The 21420-nt window shown below is 46.9% G+C and overlaps 1 protein-coding gene across 5 annotated transcripts in view; it reads left to right on the forward strand.

Moving 5' to 3' along the window:
• LOC134936738 (5'-nucleotidase domain-containing protein 4-like) overlaps positions 1-20858 on the forward strand; it is a 165539-nt gene extending 144681 nt beyond the window's left edge. For all 5 annotated transcript variants that reach the window (XM_063931953.1, XM_063931955.1, XM_063931952.1 and 2 more), the window contains one exon: positions 19951-20858. In XM_063931953.1, coding sequence (XP_063788023.1) covers positions 19951-20061 — 111 coding nt within the window. In that variant the 3' untranslated portion in view covers positions 20062-20858. The remainder of the gene's footprint in view (positions 1-19950) is intronic.
• The last annotated feature ends 562 nt before the right edge of the window (positions 20859-21420 follow it).

Here is a 21420-nt window from a genome sequence, read left to right on the forward strand (position 1 = left end):
CTCCACATTCCGATTTGGCTGCCACACCAGGCTTATCTCAGATTTGCGCTGTTGGACTGTCACTATCAGTTCCAGGCACTGCCGTTCGGTACTCTCCAAGGTAATGACAGAGATGATGATTCTCCTCTGCAGGCAAGGGGTGAATATAATTCCTTATCTGGACGATCTGCTGATAAAGGCGTCTTCCAGGGAGAAGTTGTTGTAGTCCATTGCTCTCACGACTAGACTGCTCAGGGACCATGGTTGGGTCCTGAATCTTCCGAAATCACATTTGGAGCCGACAAGGAGATTGTTTTTCCTGGGGATAATCCTCGACACGGAAGTGCAGAGGGTATTTCTACCGGTGGAAAAGGCGTTGGTAATCCAAACTATGGTCCGGGATGTCTTAAGACCTGCACGGGTATCGGTTCATCAGTGCATTCGCCTTCTGGGGAAGATGGTTGCCTCCTACGAGGCTCCACAGTAAGGAAGATTTTATGCACGGTCCTTCCAACTGCATCTCCTGGACAAGTGGTCGGGATCTCAACTGCATATGCACCAGAGGATACGTCTGTCACCAAAAGCCAGGATTTCACTCCTGTGGTGGCTGCAATTGTCTCGCCTTCTAGAAGGCCGCAGGTTCGGGATTCAGAACTGGATCCTTTTAACTACGGATGCAAGTCTCAGGGGTTGAGGCACAGTCTCCCAAGGGGAAACCTTCCAAGGAAGGTGGTCAAGTCTGGAATCCATTCTTCCAATCAACATTCTGGAGCTAAGGGCCATATACAACGGTCTTCTACAAGCGGCACATCTTCTAGAACAGGGGTGGGGAACCTCAGGTCGTATAAGGCCCGCAGAGCCACTTGATCCAGCCCGGCCAGGCTCACCTAGACGGGTGCCCGCTGAGATTTTGTTACTAGTGGGCGCCTGGCTTCTTACCCTCAGTGGCAGCCGGAGGCAGGAGCTCACTCCTGAGCTCTGGCACTGTGCTTGTGCTGCTGTGCAGTGTTATGGGAGAGATGTCATGACTTCTCTCCCATAGTTCTGAGGAGCGGGCGGCCAGGCGGAGGGCAACGGTCCAGAAGCAGGAGCGGGGCTGGTGAGTATTGTGTTTTTTTTTCTTTTAATGTGTGTACGAAAGCCTCGCTACTAGGGGGCATATCTAATGGGGCATAACAAGTGACTGGGGGCATATCTACTGGGGCATAACAACTGACTGGGGGTATATCTACTGGGGACATAACTACTGACTGGGGGCATAACTATTGGGGGCAGGCTCATTTTTAAGTTGATAATTTTTGTATGGCCCCCAAAGGATTTTATAAATATCCAAATGGCCCTTGGCAGAAAAAAGGTTCCCCACCCCTGTTCTAGAAGATCGGGCCATTCAGGTGCAGTCGGACAATGTAACGATGGTGGCCTACATAAACCGACAGGGCGGAACGAAGAGCAGAGCTGTAATGGCAGAGGTAAAAAGAATCCTCCTCTGGGATTCCGGAGAGTGGGGCCTACATCAGGTGGTGTTCACAGAGGTGACAAATCTTTGGGGTGTACCTCAAATAGACATGATGGCCTCTCGTCTCAACAACAAGCTTCGGAGGTACTGTTCCAGGCCGAGACCCGCAAGCAGTGGCGGTGGACGCCCTGGTAACTCCGTGGGTGTTCCAGTCTGTGTACGTGTTTCCCCCTCTTTCACTCATTCCAAGAATTCTATAGCTCATAAAGAGAACAAGGGTTCCAGCGATCCTCATTACTCTGGACTGGCCAAGAAGGGCTTGGTACGCGGATCTTTTGGATCCCCTGCTGGAAGATCCGAGACCTCTTCCTCTCTGGGAAGATCTTCTGCCACAAGGGCCGTTGTCAAGACTTACCACGGCTATGTTTGACGGCATGGAGGTTGAACGCCAGATACTAGCACGGAAGGGCATTCCGAACAAGGTTATTCCTACTCTGATACAGGCTAGGAAAGGAGTAACGTCTTAACATTACCATTGCATCTGGAAAAAGTATGTATCTTCGTGTGAATCCAAGAAGTTTCCTACGGTGGAGTTTCAACTGGGACGGTTTCTCCTCTTCCTGCAAGCAGGTGTGGATATGGGCCTGCGTTTGGGATCCATAAAGGTCCAGATTTCGGCCTTGTCCATTTTCTTCCAGAAACAACTGGCTTCACTCCCTGAGGTTCAGACTTTCTTGAAAGGGGTTCTGCACGTCCAACCTCCCTTTGTGCTGCCTACGGCACCGTGGGATCTTAACGTGGTGTTAAAATTCCTCCAATCGGATTGGTTCGAGCCTCTACAGGAGATTGAGGTCAAGTTTCTCACGTGGAATGCTGTCACTTTGTTGGCCTTAGCTTCTGCTAGACGTGTGTCGGAGTTGGGGGCTTTGTCTAGTAAAGGCCCCTACTTGATCTTCCATGAAGATAGAGCTGAGCTCCGGACACGTCAGCAGTTCCTTCCAAAGGTTGTGTCGGCATTTCATATCAACCAACCTATTGTGGTGCCAGTTGCTGCTGACTCCTCAATTCCGTCAAAGTCCTTGGATGTTGTAAGGGCTCTGAAAATCTATGTGAAGAGGACTGCTCGTCACAGGAAATCGGACTCTCTATTTGTCCTGTATGATCCCAAGAAAATTGGGTGTCCTGCTTCTAAGCAGACGATCTCTTGCTGGATTAGGGTCACTATCCAGCATGCATATTCTACAGCAGGTTTGCCGTTTCCATAATCTGTTAGGGCTCACTCTACTCATAAGGTAGGTTATTCCTGGGCGGCTGCCCAGGTTGTCTTGGCTTTACAACTTTGCCGAGCAGCTGCTTGGTCAGGGTCGAACACGTTTGCCAAGTTCTACAAGTTTGATACTTTGGTCTCTGAGGACCTAAAGTTTGGTCTATCAGTTCTGCAGGAGCCTCCGTGCTCTCCCACCCGGTTTGGGAGCTTTGGTACATCCCCAAGGTACTAATGTGGACCCCAGTATCCTGACCTAGTAGAGTGGGACTGTACTTTCAGAACCGGCAATCCTGCCTATGAATAAACCTGCTGGATAGTATGTCTGATCCAGCGAGCAATAGACTGCTTTGAAGAAGGACACACAATTTTCTTGGTATCGTAGAGAACAAACAGCGAGTCAGATTTTTTGTGACGAGCTGTCCTCTTCACGTAGATCCTCAAGGCACTCACAACATCCAGGGACTTTGAGGTAGCAGAGGTATCAGTAAGCACCGGAACCACAATAGGTTGGTTGATATGAAACGCAGACACCACCTTAGGAAGAAATTGCTGATGAGTTCTGAGTTCAGCTCTATCCTCATGAAAAAACAAATAGGGGCTTTTGAGAGACAATGCCCCCAGTTCGGACACACGCCTTGCAGAAGCCAAGGCCAAAAGTTTAACAGTCTTCCACGTAAGAAACTTAACTTCAAACTCCTGTAAAGTTTCAAACCAGTCCAATTGCAGAAACCGCAACACCACGTTAAGATCCAAAGGTGCCGTGGGAGGCACAAATGGCGGTTCGAAGTGCAGAACCCCTTTCAAGAACATCTGAACCTCAGGGAGGGAAGAAAATGGACAAGGCCGAAATCGGGACTTTCAAGGAGCCCAATGTAGGCCCACATCCACACCTGAATGTAAAAAAATAAGATTTTACTTACCGATAAATCTATTTCTCATAGTCCGTAGTGGATGCTGGGGACTCCGTCAGGACCATGGGGAATAGCGGCTCCGCAGGAGACAGGGCACAAAAGCAAGCTTTTAGGATCACATGGTGTGTACTGGCTCCTCCCCCTATGACCCTCCTCCAAGCCTCAGTTAGGTACTGTGCCCGGACGAGCGTACACAATAAGGAAGGATCTTGAATCCCGGGTAAGACTCATACCAGCCACACCAATCACACCGTACAACTTGTGATTTGAACCCAGTTAACAGTATGATAACAATGAAGTAGCCTCTAAAAAAGATGGCTCACAACAATAATAACCCGATTTTTTTGTAACAATAACTATGTACAAGTAATGCAGACAATCCGCACTTGGGATGGGCGCCCAGCATCCACTACGGACTATGAGAAATAGATTTATCGGTAAGTAAAATCTTATTTTCTCTAACGTCCTAGTGGATGCTGGGGACTCCGTCAGGACCATGGGGATTATACCAAAGCTCCCAAACGGGCGGGAGAGTGCGGATGACTCTGCAGCACCGAATGAGAGAACTCCAGGTCCTCCTCAGCCAGGGTATCAAATTTGTAGAATTTAGCAAACGTGTTTGCCCCTGACCAAGTAGCTGCTCGGCAAAGTTGTAAAGCCGAGACCCCTCGGGCAGCCGCCCAAGATGAGCCCACCTTCCTTGTGGAATGGGCATTTACATATTTTGGCTGTGGCAGGCCTGCCACAGAATGTGCAAGCTGAATTGTACTACAAATCCAACGAGCAATAGTCTGCTTAGAAGCAGGAGCACCCAGCTTTTTGGGTGCCTACAATATAAACAGCAAGTCAGACTTTCTGACTCCAGCCGTCCTGGAATTATATATATATATATATATATATATATATATTTTCAGGGCCCTGACAACGTCTAGCAACTTGGAGTCCTCCAAGTCCCTAGTAGCCGCAGGCACCACAATAGGTTGTTTCAGGTGAAACGCTGACACCACCTTAGGAAGAAACTGGGGACGAGTCCGCAGTTCTGCCCTGTCCGAATGGAAAATCAAATATGGGCTTTTGTAAGACAAAGCCGCCAATTTTGACAATCGCCTGGCCGAGGCCAGGGCCAACAGCATGGTCACTTTCCATGTGAGATATTTCAAATCCACAGATTTGAGTGGTTCAAACCAATATGATTTGAGGAATCCCAACACTACGTTGAGATCCCACGGTGCCACTGGAGGCACACAAGGGCTGTATATGCAATACTCCCTTGACAAACGTCTGGACTTCAGGAACTGAAGCCAATTCTTTTTGGAAGAAAATCTATAGGGCCGAAACTTGAACCTTAATGGACCCCAATTTGAGGCTCATAGACACTCCTGTTTGCAGGAAGTGCAGAAATCGACCTAGTTGAAATTTTTTCGTGGGGCCTTCCTGGCCTCACCCACGCAACATATTTTTACCACATGTGGTGATAACGTTGTGCGGTCACCTCCTTCCTGGCTTTGACCAGGGTAGGTATGACCTCTTCCGGAATGCCTTTTCCCTTAGGATCCGGCGTTCAAACCGCCATGCCGTCAAACGCAGTCGCGGTAAGTCTTGGAACAGACAAGGTCCCTGCTGGAGCAGGTCCTTTCTTAAAGGCCGATGCCACGGTTCCTCTTGGAACAGACATGGTACTTGCTGAAAGCAAATCCCTTCTTAGCTCCCGAGGCCATTAGTCCTCTGTGAGCATCTCTTGAAGTTCCGGTTACCAAGTCCCTCTTGGCCAATCCGGAGCCACGAGTATAGTTCTTACTCCTCTATGTCTTTTAATTCTCAATACCTTGGTTATGAGAAGCAGAGGAGGGAACACATACACCGACTGTTACACCCACGGTGTTACCAGGACGTCCACAGCTATCGCCTGAAGGTCTCGTGAGCTGGCGCAATACCTGTCCCATTTTTTGTTCGGGCGGGACGCCATCATGTCCACCTTTGGTCTTTCCCAACGGTTCCCAATCATGCGGAAAACTTCCCGATGAAGTTCCCACTCTCCCGGGTGGAGGTCGTGCCTGCTGAGGAAGTCTGCTTCCCAGTCGTCCACTCCCGGAATGAACACTGCTGACAGTGCTATCACATGATTTTCCGCCTAGCGAAAAATCCTTGCAGTTTTGCCACTGCCCTCCTGCTTCTTGTGCCGCCCTTTCTGTTTACGTGGGCGACTGCCGTGATGTTATCCCACTGGATCAATACCGGCTGACCTTGAAGCAGAGGTCTTGCTAAGCTTAAAGCATTATAAATTTGCTCTTAGCTCCAGTATATTTATGTGGAGAGAATTCTCCAGACTTGATCACACTCCTTGTGTGACTGCTCCCCAGCCTCTCAGGCTGGCCTCCGTGGTCACGAGCATCCAATCCTGAATGCCGAATCTGCGGCCCTCTAGAAGATGAGCACTCTGTAATCACCACAGGAGAGACACCCTTGTCCTTGGATATAGGGTTATCCGCTGATGCATCTGAAGATGCGATCCGGACCATTTGTCCAGCAGATCCCACTGAAGAGTTCTTGCGTGAAATCTGCCGAATGGAAGCGCTTCGGAATAAGCCACCATTTTTTACCAGGACTCTTGTGCAATGATGCACTGACACTTTTCCTGGTTTTAGGAGGATCCCGATTAGCTCGGATAACTCCCTGGCTTTCTCCTCTGGGAGAAACACCTTTTCCTGGACTGTGTCCAAAATCATCCCTAGGACCAGCAGACGTGTCGTCGGAACAACTGCGGTTTTGGAATATTTAGAATCCACCCGTGCTGTCGTAGAACTACTTGAGATAGTGCTACTCCGACCTCCAACTGTTCTCTGGACCTTGTTCTTATCAGGAGGTCGTCCATTTTCTTTGAAGACGAATCCTCCTTTCGGTCATTACCTTGGTAAGGACCCCGGGGTGCCTTGGACAATCCAACGGCATCGTCTTGAAACTGATAGTGACAGTTCTGTACCACGAACTTGAGGTACCCTTGGTGAGAAAAGGCAAATTTTGGGACATGGAGGTAAGCATCCCTGATGTCCCGGGACACCATATAGTCCCCTTGTTCTTTGCTATCACTGCTCTGAGTGACTCTATCTGGATTTGAACCCTTGTAAGTGTTCAAATTTTTCAGATTTAGAATAGGTCTCACCTAGCCTTCAGTACCACCATATAGTGTGGAGTAATACCCCTTTCCTTGTTGTCGGAGGGGTAATTTTATTATCACCTGCTGGGAATACAGCTTGTGAATTGTTTTCAATACTGCCTCCCTGTCGGAGGGAGACATTGGTACAGCAGACTACAGGAACCTGCGAGGGGGGAAACCTCTCGACATTCCAATCTGTACCCCTTGGATACTACTTGTAGGATCCAGGGGTCCTGTACGGTCCCAGCGTCATGCTGAGAACTTGGTAGAAGCGGTGGAGGGCTTCTGTTCCTGGGAATGGGCTGCCTGCTGCAGTCTTCTTCCCTTTCCTCTATCCCTGGGCAGATATGACTCTTATAGGGACGAAAGGACTGAGGCTGAAAAGACGGTGTCTTTTTCTGCAGAGATGTGACTTAGGGTAAAAAACGGTGGATTTTCCAGCAGTTGCCCTGGCCACCAGGTCCCATGGACCGACCCCAAATAACTCCTCCCCTTTATACGGCAATACATCTTTGTGCCGTTTGGAATCTGCATCACCTGACCACTGTCGTGTCCATAAACATCTTCTTGCAGATATGGACATCGCATTTACTCTTGATGCCAGAGTGCAAATATCCCTCTGCGCATCTCGCATATATAGAAATGCATCCTTTAAATGCTCTATAGTCAATAAAATACTGTCCCTGTCAAAGGTATCAATATTTTTAGTCAGGGAATCCGACCAAGCCACCTCAGCTCTGCACATCCAGGCTGAGGCGATCGCTGGTCGCAGTATAACACCAGCATGTGTGTGTATACTTTTTAGGATATTTTTCAGCCTCCTATCAGCTGGCTCCTTAAGTACGGCCCTATCCGTAGATGGTACCGCCACTTGTTCTGATAAGCGTGTGAGCGCCTTATCCACCCTGAGGGGTGTTTCCCACCGCGCCTTAACTTCTGGCGGGAAAGGGTATACCGCCAATAATTTTCTATCGGGGGAAACCCACGCATCATCACACACTTCATTTAATTTATCTGATTCAGGAAAAACTACAGGTAGTTTTTTCACCTCACACATAATACCCTTTTTTGTGGTACTTGGAGTATCAGAAATATGTAACACCTCCTTCATTGCCCTTAACGTGTGGCCCTAAAAGAAAATACGTTTGTTTCTTCACCGTCGACACTGAAATCAGTGTCCGTGTCTGGGTCTGTGTCGACCGACTGAGGTAAATGGGCATTTTACAGCCCCTGACGGTGTTTGAGACGCCTGGACAGATACTAATTTGTTCGCCGGCCCTCTCATGTCGTCAACCGGCTTGCAGCGTGTTGACATTGTCACGTAATTTCCATAAATAAGCCATCCATTCCGGTGTCGACTCCCTAGAGAGTGACATCACCATTACAGGCAATTTGCTCCGCCTCCTCACCAATATTTTCCTCATACATGTCGACACACACGTACCGACATACAGCACACACATAGGGAATGCTCTGATAGAGGACAGGACCCACTAGCCCTTTGGGGAGACAGAGGGAGAGTTTGCCAGCACACACCAAAAGCGCTATAAATGTATATAAACAACCCTAGAAGGTGTTTACTATATATGCGCTCTTAATATATAAATATCGCCAATTTATGCCCCCCTTCTCTTTGTTACCCTGTTTCTGTAGTGCAGTGCAGGGGAGAGTCCTGGGAGCCTTCCTCACCAGCGGAGCTGAGCAGGAAAATGGCGCTGAGTGCTGAGGAGAATAAGCTCCGCCCCTTTTCCGGCGGGCTTTTTCTCCCGGTTTTTAATAAACTGGCCTGGGTTAAAATACATACATATAGCCTTAATGGCTATATGTGATGTATTTATTTTGCCACTAAAGGTAATTATATTGCTGCCCAGGGCGCCCCCAGCAGCGCCCTGCACCCTCCGTGACTGAGTCAGTGAGCCGTGTGACAACAATGGCGCACAGCTGCAGTGCTGTGCGCTACCTTCATGAAGACTGTGGAGTCTTCTGCCGCCTGTTTTCCGGACCTCCGTTCTGCCGTCTCTTCAGCGTCTGTAAGGGGGATCGGCGGCGCGGCTCCGGGACGAACCCCAGGCTGACCTGTGTTCCGACTCCCTCTGGAGCTAAGTGTCCAGTAGCCTAAGACTCCAATCCATCCTGCACGCAGGTGAGTTGGAAATCTCTCCCCTAAGTCCCTCGATGCAGTGATCCTGTTGCCAGCAGGAATCACTGAGATTGAAACCTAAAAAAAAAAACTTTTCTAAACAGCTCTTTAGGAGAGCCACCTAGATTGCACCCTCTCGGACGGGCACAAAAACCTAACTGAGGCTTGGAGGAGGGTCATAGGGGGAGGAGCCAGTACACACCATGTGATCCTAAAAGCTTGCTTTTGTGCCCTGTCTCCTGCGGAGCCGCTATTCCCCATGGTCCTGACGGAGTCCCCAGCATCCACTAGGACGTTAGAGAAAAGTTGAAATTCCACTGCAGGAAATCTCCTGTTTTCACACCACGAGACATTTTTTTCAAATACGGTGGTAATGTTTAGACATTACCCCTTTCCTAGCTTGTGTTGAAATAACCTTCTTTGGAATGCCTTTCCGGGCTAAAATCTGACCTTCAACTTCCATGCTATCAAACGTAGCCGCTGTAAGTCTTGATAGACGAACGGCCCCTGTTGCAGAAGATCCTTTCGCAGGAGGTAGAGGCCACAGATTCGTTCCGCCCTGTCGGTTTATGTACGTTACGGCTGTCACATTGTCCAACTGAACCTGAATGGCTTGATCTTGAAGAAAATGCAATGCCTGTAGAAGGGCGTTGTATATGACCCTTAATTCCAGAATGTTGATCGGAAGAATGGCTTCCTGACTTGACCATTTTCCTTGGAACTGTTCCTCTTGGGTGACTGCTCCCCAACCTCTGAGGCTTGCGTCCGTAGTTAGCAGAATCCAATTTTGAATCTCGAACCGTCGACCCTTGGTCAAGTGAGAAGTCTGGAGCCACCATAGATTAGAAATCCTGGCTTTTGGTGACAGACGTATTCCTCTGATGCAAGTGAAGATGTGATCTGGACCATTTGTCCAACAGGTCCAGCTGGAATGGTCTGGCATGAAACCCTCCATACTGCAGAGCCTAATAAGAGGCTACCATCTTCCCCAGAAGACGAATGCACAGATGCACCGATATCTGGGTTGGTTTCAGGACATCCCGCACCATTGACTGGATTACCAATGCCTTTTCTAAGAGAAGGAACACCTTTTGTTCGTCTGTATCCAGGATCATTCCTAGGAACGGAAGCCTCCGTGTTGGTTCCAGGTGGGATTTTGGTAGGTTCAGAATCCACCCATGATCCTGGAGAAGTCTGGTTGAGAGGGCAATGCTTTCCAACAATCTCTCCCTGGAAGGCGCTTTTGTCAGCAGCTCGTCCAGGTATGGTATGATGTTCACTGCCTGTTTGCGGAGGAGAAACATCCTCTCTGCCATCACCTTGGTGAAAACCCTTGGTGCCGTGGAGAGGCCAAATGGCAGGGTCTGAAACTGGTAGTGACAGTCCTGTAGGGCAAACCTTAGATATGTCTGATGAGGCGGCCAAATCGGAATGTGAAGATACGCATCCTTGATGTTGAGAGACACCAGGAATTCTCCCTCCTCCCGACCTGAGATCACCGCTCTCAGAGAATCCATTTTGAATTTGAACACCCATAAGTATGGGTTCAGTGACTTGAGGTTTAAAATGGACCTTACCGAACCGTCCGGTTTTGGTACTACAAACAGGTTGGAATAATAAACCTTGATTTGTAGGTGTAGTGGAACTGGAACAATGACCTGAGTCTGTACCAGTTTTTGAATCGCTGCCTGCAAAGTCAAACCTGCTTCTGGAGAAGCTGGTAAGCTGGATTTGAAGAATCTGGGAGGTGGGAGTTCCTGAAATTCCAGTCTGTATCCCTGTGCGATAAGCTCTTTGACCCAGGAATCTTGACATGATGTTGCCCATATGTGACTGAAATAACGTAACCGGGCTCCCACCTGCCTGTCTTCCAGGCAGTGTAATCCAGTCATGCTGAAGGCTTTGAGGAAGCAGATCTGGAGGCCTGTTCCTGAGAACCTGCAGCAGCGGGTTTTCTGGGTTTACTTTTACCGCTTCAGAAGGTTGTAGAAGAACCTTTAGATTTTCCTTTAAATTTTGCAGTCCGAAAGGACTGCAGAGTTGGAGCAGAGAAAGTTTTCCTAACTGGGGTTGCTGCGGAAGGAAGGTATGTAGATTTACCCGCCGTAGCTTTGGATTTCCATGTATCCAGTTCATCTCCAAAAAGAGCCTCACCCGTGAATGGTAGGCTTTCCACGCCTTTCCTGGAATCCGCATCCGCAGTCCACTGGCGTAGCCACAAGCCTCTGCGTGCTGACACTGCCATGGCAGTGCTGCGTGCGTTGAGCAAACCAATTTCCTTTAAGGCCTCCACCATAAAGTTAGCAGAATCATGAAAATGCTGTAGGAGTAAAATAATCTCCCCCCCTGTGGGTAAGGAATCTAAGCCGTCAATTATGTTACCTGACCACTTAGCAATGGCCCTAGTGATCCATGCACAAGCAATAGTGGGTCTCTGGGCCACCCCAGCCGCAGTGTATAAAGATTTGAGAGTTGTCTCAATCTTGCGGTCAGCTGCGTCCTTTAAGGACGCGGCCCTGGGAACCGGTAAGACTATCTTATGCAACAACCTGGACACCGAGGCGTCCACAATTGGTGGGTTTTCCCATTGCTTTCTATCTTCCGCAGGAAAGGGAAAGGAAGAAATCGGCCTTTTAGGGATCTGAAACTTTTTGTCAGGGTTCACCCACTCTTCAAACAGGGCATTTAATTCTTTTGAAGCAGGGAAAGTAGCTGAGGATTTATTTTTATTGTTAAAATAAGATAGCTCTTCTACATCTTCAGTCTTGTCAGGAATATGTAGGACAGATCGGATAGCCTCAACGAGGGCCTGTATACCCTGTGACAGGACAGCATCCCCTCCACTTCACCCTTCTCTGGATCCGACGTGTCAGGATCAGTATCACCCTGCATGATTTGGGCCAGAGTACGCTTTGTGGGCAAATGGCGAGAGTGTGGGGCGCAGGCATGGGAGCCGATTCTCTATTTATCAGGTCATCCATAGACTGCCATAAGAATTTTGTCTCATTCTCAGTATGACACAGCTTAGTAGAAATATTTGAAATCATCCCTTTAATGGAGGCCAACCATGGGGGTTCAGCCCCACTGGACTGGGAGTGAACAATATCCTGAGTACAGGGTAGTGAGTCCCCAGGGGATGAGAGACATTCCGCTGTACAGGACACAGTCCCTGGACATGATTGTAAAGGGACACACACTAGTGAAAACTCAGTATATGTAGGCAGGGTCCTCAGAGAGACACAGAAATCAGAGCCGGCCACACAGCGCCCCTTCTAGCAAGGTAAAACCTAGCTGGGTCGCACAGAAATAAGCACCTTAGTAGTGGTTATAATCTTAAACTTGCTCCCCCCCTTTACTAAGACCCCCTGGTACCACTCATGAGATGGAGTCCTTGTGGAGGAGCTGCAAGTCCCTGGGAATGCTGCCTGTATGAGCTGCAGAGGAAAATGGCGCTAGAGAGCTGTAGGATCCGCTCTGAGTGAAGCCCCGCCACCTGTAATGGCGCGCAGCTTCACACATTTTTTATACTGTCCCTGAGGTAAAAAAAAACGTCTAACAAAGAGTTAAAACCCCTGTTAGTTAACCAATGTCACTACTTTACGCAGCACAGGGTGATTTTTGGGGATTTGTAAGGTAGGAAAGTTGACGGTAATCCAAACAGGGCCTTCCTAACTCTTGATTGATAAGACAAAGCCCCTGATTGGCTGTCAGACAATCAACTCATTGGACAGCAGTGGCTCTAAGCAGCAAGTTGCATTTGTACATTTTTTTTTAATTTAATAAATCCCATTAGACTACATTGTATCAATCCAGTAACGAGGGTACAGGTAAGTATTAAGATAGAGATTGAAACATATTTTTATAATCCAAATGGGGGCGCTATATTATTCTAATATTAGAATAAGACGAATTGGGGCATTTTTTTTTAATTTATATTAGAAGGAGCCACATTTCTGCTTTCCAAAAAAATTATTCATTCGTAATTATTACCTTTAAAAGGGGGCAATTTTTTTATTATTACGCTTGTGCTCCCAAGGGCACCAGAAAAGGGCCCAGTGCTATTCAGCAGTGTGCCAGTTAGTTACAGTTAGGGGGCTGCACATTGCTTTCCAGCTGAATAGCTTAGGCCTATGGTAGGAGGGAGTGCCATTTTCTCTTTTCATTTTCAGCCTCAGTAGGACAGGCCAGATAGCAGCTATCGGTCAGAGGCACATATGTTGTTCAACACATTTTTGCAGCATATTTGGGGTTGCTTTGTGATTCCAGTGATCATTACATCCAGGGATTTCTGCAGCACGGTCCGGGGGTTATCTACAGGATAACATTGGGATATGAGGTAGCGACAGCAGATTGGCACCAAACGATCAAAGCTTTCTGCCTCCCAGCATGCAATGGGCCCGTCCCTATATCCCTGCCTCCTGCCTCAGGCAAATCATTTTTTTGTTTGGTGCGGCAGGAGCCCGACAATGGTCAATGGGCTGCTGGTTTTCATCAGCCATAAACTTTTTTTATTTTATTTTTATAGTCTTACTATTTTTTTGAGTGCTCTTTCTAAAAAGCGTCTTATACATACCTTAGAGTCGCTCCAACAACTCCCCGCCTGGTCACGGCAACGCTTACCCACGAGTACATTGCTGTTTCAGCGGGCGTCTGTGTCTGATATACTAGCAGGTCGAGCAGACGTTATCAGGCTGTGGCCGGAGCACGGGGAGAAGGTAAGGCATCAGTTCCACTTAGAAGGGGAATACGGACACAGCTGCACTGTATTGGGAGGAGACTACCAAACAGTCGCTGACGCGGCTGCCACCTCGGATGCACCAGTGCTAGGCCTTAGGGATCATAGGCTCCAGGAATAGTATGAGGCCACGATCCCTAGGGTTGATGTCAGCAGTGAGGAGTCAGACGCTCTCTTGGTCTCCCCTCCCCCCCGGTTCATGACTAGTTTCCTCCAAGTCTCCTGCCATGAACTGTTCTCCCGCTTCCGTCTGAGACGCTGTATATGAAGGGGACCCAGTCGCAGCATAGGCGGCTGTGTGACTGGTAAATCTGTGTTCACTGAGCGTCTGTGTTCACTATAGGTTCATGGAGTGGCACTGTACACTAGTAGCGTCTGGATCCACTCAGCGTTCACCAACGTATTGATCGGTCCTGGAAGCGGGGTGAGTCTCTCTGTATTTCACTCTACTGAGTGTAGGTAATACAGCACTAAGTCTCTATCTACCTTTTGAGTACGAATCGTTAGATAAGTGCCTATTGCATAAGAGTCTGTATACTATTATTGTTTCTTTCGCTATGCGTCTGAAAACGGTAGATCTGTTTAAACATGATTTAGTAATATGTTCTCCTACATACTTGAAATTTATTTGTAGTTGATGATGTGCTCATATTAATTATTATACTAATGTATAACATGTGACTGACTGCTAGTGTGATTGCTGACTTTACTATATATTCTGTCAGTTTTTTTTTTATTCCGATTCTCAATGCTGGTGCATGGGTAGGGACAGATTGTATGTCACTTTAAAAAACTTAAAATTGATTAGTCACAAATTGTGTAGTACACTGTGGAAGTGTTGATTATTTATCATGTCTAAGAGCGGCAAAGGTGAGGAAGATGCTCTCACAGCAACACCAACACTCATATCATGTTTGTCTTGCAAAGCGGTGTTATCCTCTCAGGATCTGGTTCAGGATGGTTTGTGTGTAAATTGTTTTAGCTTTCACCAGGGTCTCTTAAAAAATACAAGGCAGATTCAGGTGCAGGTTGATCCGCCTTGGGCTATGTTTGCACAGACATTATCCAGTACAGCTGAACGGATAATTCCAGGTCCTGTACCAGGGATAGGTTACACAATTAACCCTTATATGCAGCTTCCCACCTGCGGTTAATCACTTCCAGCAGCAGCATCTAAAAAAAAATAGGCTGATAAGCCAGTGGTAAGTAAATCTTCATCCTCAAAGGCTACACATTTCAGATGAGGATTCATCAGAGGATGAAAGCTCAATAAACTCTGGTTCGGCAGATGAAGAGGAGGAGGAAGGTCTCAGCTCAGTGGATATAGCAGAGTTAATTAAAGCAATGGAAGCCATTCTATCCTTAGAGGATTCAGCAAATCCTGTGTTAAAACCCAAGGTACCCGTTTTTAAAAAAACAGTTAAGACTGAGTTTCCGAGGTCAGATCAGCTGACGAAAATCATGGAAGAGGCTTGGGCTACGCCCAATAAGAAGTTTAGAATTCCTAGGAAATGGAATTCCAAATATCCTCTTCCAGCTGGGAATTGTTTAAAAAGGGAGGTGGCTCCCAAGGTAGATACGCGTGTGATACGATTAGTGCAAAAATCTACATTACCTTTGCCTTCAACATCATTAAATGATGTCACGGATAGGAGAGCGGATGGTTTTTGGAAAACCAATTTTTTCCCCAGTCTGGGGCAGTCAATAGACCAGTCATGGCTTCAGCTTGGATGGCAAAGACAGTGGCTGTCTGGGCTGAGGCACTGGAGGGGGATTTTTCAATGGCATCTAGAGAGCAAAAATCCCATATAGCACATATAAAACAGGCTGCAATGTTCTTGGAAGAAGCAACATTGGATATAGGTACTATTGCCACCAGGGCATCAGCTTCAACAATAGCTGCTCAAAGAGCAGTTTGGCTACGTACGTGGAAAGCGGATTCAGAATCTAAGGTGGTTTGGGAACCTCTGCCTTTTTCTGGAGATATTCGTTTTGGTAAATAATTGACAGATATTTTGGAGTCAGAAGTAGACTCCAAGAAGGTAAAGTTTCCTTCCACATACAAATTCAAACCTAAAAAGTTCCATCTTTTCGTCCCTTTTGGTCTCAAGGAAAAGCTAAAGGAAAAGGTGATGGCAGGCAGCCCCAATACAAGAAGTCTGGTAAGACTAAAAAGCACCGGGCTACCAGATGACCGGTTGGTAAAACAGAGAATAAGCTATCAGCCTGATGGTGCAGGCCTCCACCTGGGGGATCCCAGGGTGGGGGGCAGACTTCTTCAGTTTGCATAGATCTGGCAGCAGTCTACAACAGATGCCTGGGTGCAGGAAGCGGTATCTCTAGGTTATGCTTTTGCCTTCAAGAAGCACCAACCTTGAAGGTTTTTTGTACCAGCCCGTCTCGAATAGAGACGAAGGCCAGGGCTTTGCAAGAGGCAGTTCAGAGAATGCTTCAGTCAGGAGTAATCATTCCAGTTCCTCCTGCACATCGAGGACAGGGTTTTTACTCCAACCTGTTTTTAGTTCAGAAGCCAAATGGATCATTCCGGCCCATTCTCAATCTCAAAATGCTGAACAAATACATTTGGGTACCTCGGTTTAATATGGAGACTTTCCGTTCCATCATTTTGGCCATGGAGCCAGGGGATTATATGGTATCCCTGGATATCCAGGATGCTTACCTACATGTTCCTCTAGCACTGTCCCATCAGTGCCATCTCCGGTTCGCTATCCTCCAACAGCATTTTCAGTTCCAGGCCCTACCTTCTGGGTTAGCTACAGCCCCCAGAGTATTTACCAAGATTATGGTGGTAATGGAAGCTTATCTCCGCCAGCAGGGAATAAGAATTTTTCCATTCCTCGATGATCTTTAAATCCTGGCACAGTCGCAGGAATTGCTCCTATGTCATCTGCAACAGACAATGGGGGTCATTCCGAGTTGACCGCTAGCTGAAAATGTTCGCTGCGCTGCGATTAAATAAAAAAACGGCACTTCTGCACATGCGCGACGTACTTGCACAACGGCCGATGTATTTTCACACAAGGTCTAGCGAAGCTTTTCAGTCGCATCGTCCGCCGCAGAGTGATTGACATGAAGTGGGCGTTTCTGGGTGTCAACTGACGTTTCAGGGAGTGTTCGGAAAAACGCAGGCGTGCCAGGAAAAACGCAGGCGTGCCAGGAAAAACGCAGGCGTGGCTGGGCGAACCCAGGGCGTGTTTGTAATGTCAAATCCGGAACTGAATGGTCTGAAGTGATCGTAAGCGCTGAGTAAGTCTGAAGCTACTCAGAAACTGTACAATATTTATTTTGTAGCCGTTCTGCGATGCATTCGTTCGTACTTCTGCTAAGAAACACGGCTTAGAGTTTGCACGGCTGCTAAAAACTGCTAGCGAGTGATCAACTCGGACTGACCCCCCATAACGTGTCTGCAAAGGCGTGGCTCATGAATTGGCCAAAATAGTCTCTGGTTCTGTACAGCGGATATCCAAAGTTCAGTCAAGGATTCAGGAGTTGCTACACAGCCAAAAGGTATCCATTCATGCAGCAATGCGTGTGATGGGATTGAGGGTGTCAACATTTGACATGGTGGAGTATGCACAGTTCCACTCGAGGCCTCTGCAGCATCTGATCTTGTCAAATTGAATTGGTTGCATCAGATGATAAAAACGCAGACTATGGTCCTTACGATGGAAGTAATGGACCAAGAAAGAAGGTTGCCTGCCAATAAATATATTGGACCTTCAGGCCATGTACATGGCACTGATTCAGGCAAAGGACATTCTTCAGGGAAAACCAGTTCAGATCTGCTCTGACAATGCGACGGCAGTAACTTTACCTCAACCGTCAGGGAGAAACTCACAGCCAAAAAGCTATGAAGGAGGTAAGTCACACACTAAAGTGGGCAGAACTTCATCATTCAGCCTCGTCCGCAGTGTTCGTTCCGGGAGTCCTAAACTGGGAAGCAGATTTTCTCAGTCGACACGCCATTCAGGCAAGCGAATGGGCTCTACATCCAGAGGTCTTCCAGACTCTAGTCGACAAGTGGGGATTGCCAGAGATAGATCTCATGGCGTCCCGTCAGAACAACAAAGTTCTCGCATACGGGTCAAGAACCAAGGATCCAGAGTGATGTTTGTGGATGCTCTGTCGGTGAGATGGGACTTTCATCTGGCCTGTGTTTCCTCCAATCACCCTATTACCAAGGGTGGTGAAAAAGATAAAGCAAGGAAAGGGTGCCGTGATACTCATAGCTCCGGCATGGCCCAAAGGACATTGGTACACAGATCTACAGAGAATGTCGATGGATGCTCTACTCCTGCTCCCTCAACGTCCAGATCTACTGATGCAGGGTCCTTCTGGATCAACTGTCTTTAACGGCTTGGCTCTTGAAACCTCTAGTCAAGAGGATTCTCACAACAGGTAATTCAAACAATGCTCGGAGCAAGGAAATCTTCCTCGGCTCGCATTTATCACTGAATATGGCAAACCTATAGTCATTGGTGCAGTGAACGGAAAATGGACCCTAGGTCTTTCAGAGTTTCCAGGGTCTTAGCATTCCTTCAGGCAGGAATGGATAAAGGTTTGAAGGTGGCTTACTTGAGAGTGCAAGTGTCAGTATTGACTGTATGGTTCCAAAAGAAAATTGCCAATTTACAGAACTTACAGGATGTGCATCATTTTTTTCCAGGGAATGCTGTGCATTCAACCTCCTTTTGTTACTCCTACAGTGCAGTGGGACTTAAAGTTAGTCCTTGAAGTTGCCCCATTTGAACCACTTTATAAAGTAGATCTTAAATGGTTGACAGCTAAAGTTCTCTTTCTACTACTGGCCGCCATGACGCCATGTCAGCTAGAAGAGTGTCAGATTTAGGGACATTGTTATGTCGTCCTCCATTTCTGATCTTTATTCCTGATAGAGCGGTTCTCAGAACTAAATCTGTATCTTCCCAAGGTGGTGTCTAAATTTCACCTTAATGAAGAAATTGTAGTCCTGGCTTTCCAGGAAGAGGCCTTTCTGCGGGAGATGCATTGCTGGACGTGGTCTGTGCCTTAAGGATCTACGTGGATCATACCAGTGCCATCAGAAAGACAGATTCTCTCTTCGTTCTCTACAGATTTCACAAGAGAGGATGGCCTGCTGATAAGCAAATACTGGCAAGGTGGCTTCGGATGACTATTTCGGAAGCATAGTCTCAAGCTGATCTTCCTGTTCCAGCTCATGTTTCTGCTCACTCTACTTGTAAAGTAGGTCCATCATGGGCAGCACAAAGTGGTGCATTAGCAGAACAGATATGTAATGCAGCCACATTGTCTTCTGTTAACACAGTCATTAGACATTATGCCTTTGATACCTTTGCCTCTCAGGACTTTGAATTCGGGTGAAGGATTCTCCTGTCCAATCAGGAGCGCCCCCACCACTAAATTGCTTTGGGACATGCCAATGTTATCCTGTGGATAACCTGTGGACCCTGCCGGAGAAATATTCGTTATGGTAGCCTTACCATAGATAATGCTATTTCTCCCAAGTCTACAGAATACACAGGGATCCCACCCTGACGCACCTGATTTGAGGATCCTTTCACTCATTAACCTCTTCCCCCTTGTATAGAAGGAGGTGAATGTGTGTTCTTCGCACCTGATTAGGGCTCTCTATAATGCTCCTGCCTTGAGCTTTGAAAAACAACTGCTTTGCCTCAGCCAGGAGGCGGGGATATAGGGACGGGCCCGTTGCATGCAGGGAGGCCGAAAGCGTTGATCGTTTGGTGCCAATCTGCTGTTGCTAACTCATATCCCAATGTTATCCTGTAGACTTAGGAGAAATAGCGTTATCAATGGTAAGTCTACCATAACGACTATTTGTGTATGCAACTGAAAAAAATTAGAGATAACAATGGTGGTTTTCTGGCTATTTATCTGCGATTTGCTGAAAACTAGTAACTAGAACAAATCGCACTCCATCACATCGTCCCCATGTCTTGTTGGAAGCCAGGTCTGAACTTTCCACCATTATAGTGGCTGTGTCCCTTAGCGGTCTAGTCTGTAACCACTTATGTGCAGGGGATAAACAATTTTGCAACTACAGATCTTTCATTAAACTTTCACAGTGACGGTCACTAATGAATGAAGCACCCATTAAGTTCTTTTAGCAAACATGAACCTTTGTATGTTAGTAATTTATATAGTTGTTTGAAAGAGAAGTTATACTTTAATGCAATAATCTATTCTATACCACAGAGGCTTACACAGCTGTTGCCTATAGCCAGTCAGATGGAAATAGCAAAGTAACTCTCTCTGTTCTCCGATTGTAGACACAGGAAGATTGGTTGAAGCTGGTGAACACGGCTAGGTTAAGCCTAGAGGATTCGCCTGCATTAAAGCATGAAACAGACAAACAGAACCCGAGCATAATGCTGTATTAGTGACAGTGAGCAGCCGACAACTACAGAGAAGCGCTCTGATAATCCAGCAATACTGAGACGTAATGAAGAGCATAATATAAAGAGATCTGCAAAACACCTACGTGGTAACAGTTACTACAGCAGTGTTTGACAATTTTTGCAACACAAACTAAACTCAAGTCATCAGAACTTCCTTTTCTGCTATATATTATATGAAAATTGAATTACTTATCAATATTACATGTATACATAGAGGCAGCACACTTCAGCAATACTGAGCTCAGTTATATCACCTCTGTACAGGCCAGTATACATAGTGTAGATAAAACTGCTCTGAGGTCATGTCAGCTAATCTGCGCTGCAGAAATCCAAATCAGCGTTTTCCAACCACTCTCCATTCCCTATGTACATTACTGTGAGAGATGCTGCTCTCTGGTGTTCAGAAAGAAAAATACACAATGCCAGAACCCTCCCTTTGGTAATGTCTGATAAACATGTCCCATACATTGCAAATTGTGAAGCAGAAAGATAATGGAAGAACTAGTTTTGTTAACTTTAAGGCACGTTTGTTTGTTTTTTTGTTGTGGAGGGTGAGCTGGTGTAGAAATTTGGAGATCTAACTATGTAGCTGGAGTGGAGGCAGCCATGTTGTGTGTTTAATATCTTGCCTGCATTCTCTTATGTATTTATTAAACAGGAACTTATCTCACAAAATGGCTGCTACAAGGTGTAAACATGACAATGAAACTCACACACATTTTAAAATATTCACTCAAAGTGAATTATGCGGAATACATTAATTTTCTGTGCATCCTAAATGTTTTATAGCATTTTTTTCTGAATTATACAGAGAATCAGACTTCTGTTAAAATAAGAATTTACTTACCGATAATTCTATTTCTCATAGTCCGTAGTGGATGCTGGGAACTCCGTAAGGACCATGGGGAATAGCGGCTCCGCAGGAGAATGGGCACAAAAAGTAAAAGCTTTAGACTAGCTGGTGTGCACTGGCTCCTCCCCCTATGACCCTCCTCCAAGCCTCAGTTAAGATACTGTGCCCGGACGAGCGTACATAATAAGGAAGGATCTTGAATCCCGGGTAAGACTCATACCAGCCACACCAATCACACCGTACAACTCGTGATCTGAACCCAGTTAACAGTATGATAACCGTCGGAGCCTCTGAAAAGATGGCTTCCAACAATAAACAACCCGATTTGTTTGTAACAATAACTATATACAAGTATTGCAGACAATCCGCACTTGGGATGGGCGCCCAGCATCCACTACGGACTATGAGAAATAGAATTATCGGTAAGTAAATTCTTATTTTCTCTGACGTCCTAGTGGATGCTGGGAACTCCGTAAGGACCATGGGGA

This window comes from Pseudophryne corroboree, chromosome 6 (genome assembly GCF_028390025.1).
Source record: "Pseudophryne corroboree isolate aPseCor3 chromosome 6, aPseCor3.hap2, whole genome shotgun sequence".
NCBI lineage: Eukaryota > Metazoa > Chordata > Amphibia > Anura > Myobatrachidae > Pseudophryne > Pseudophryne corroboree.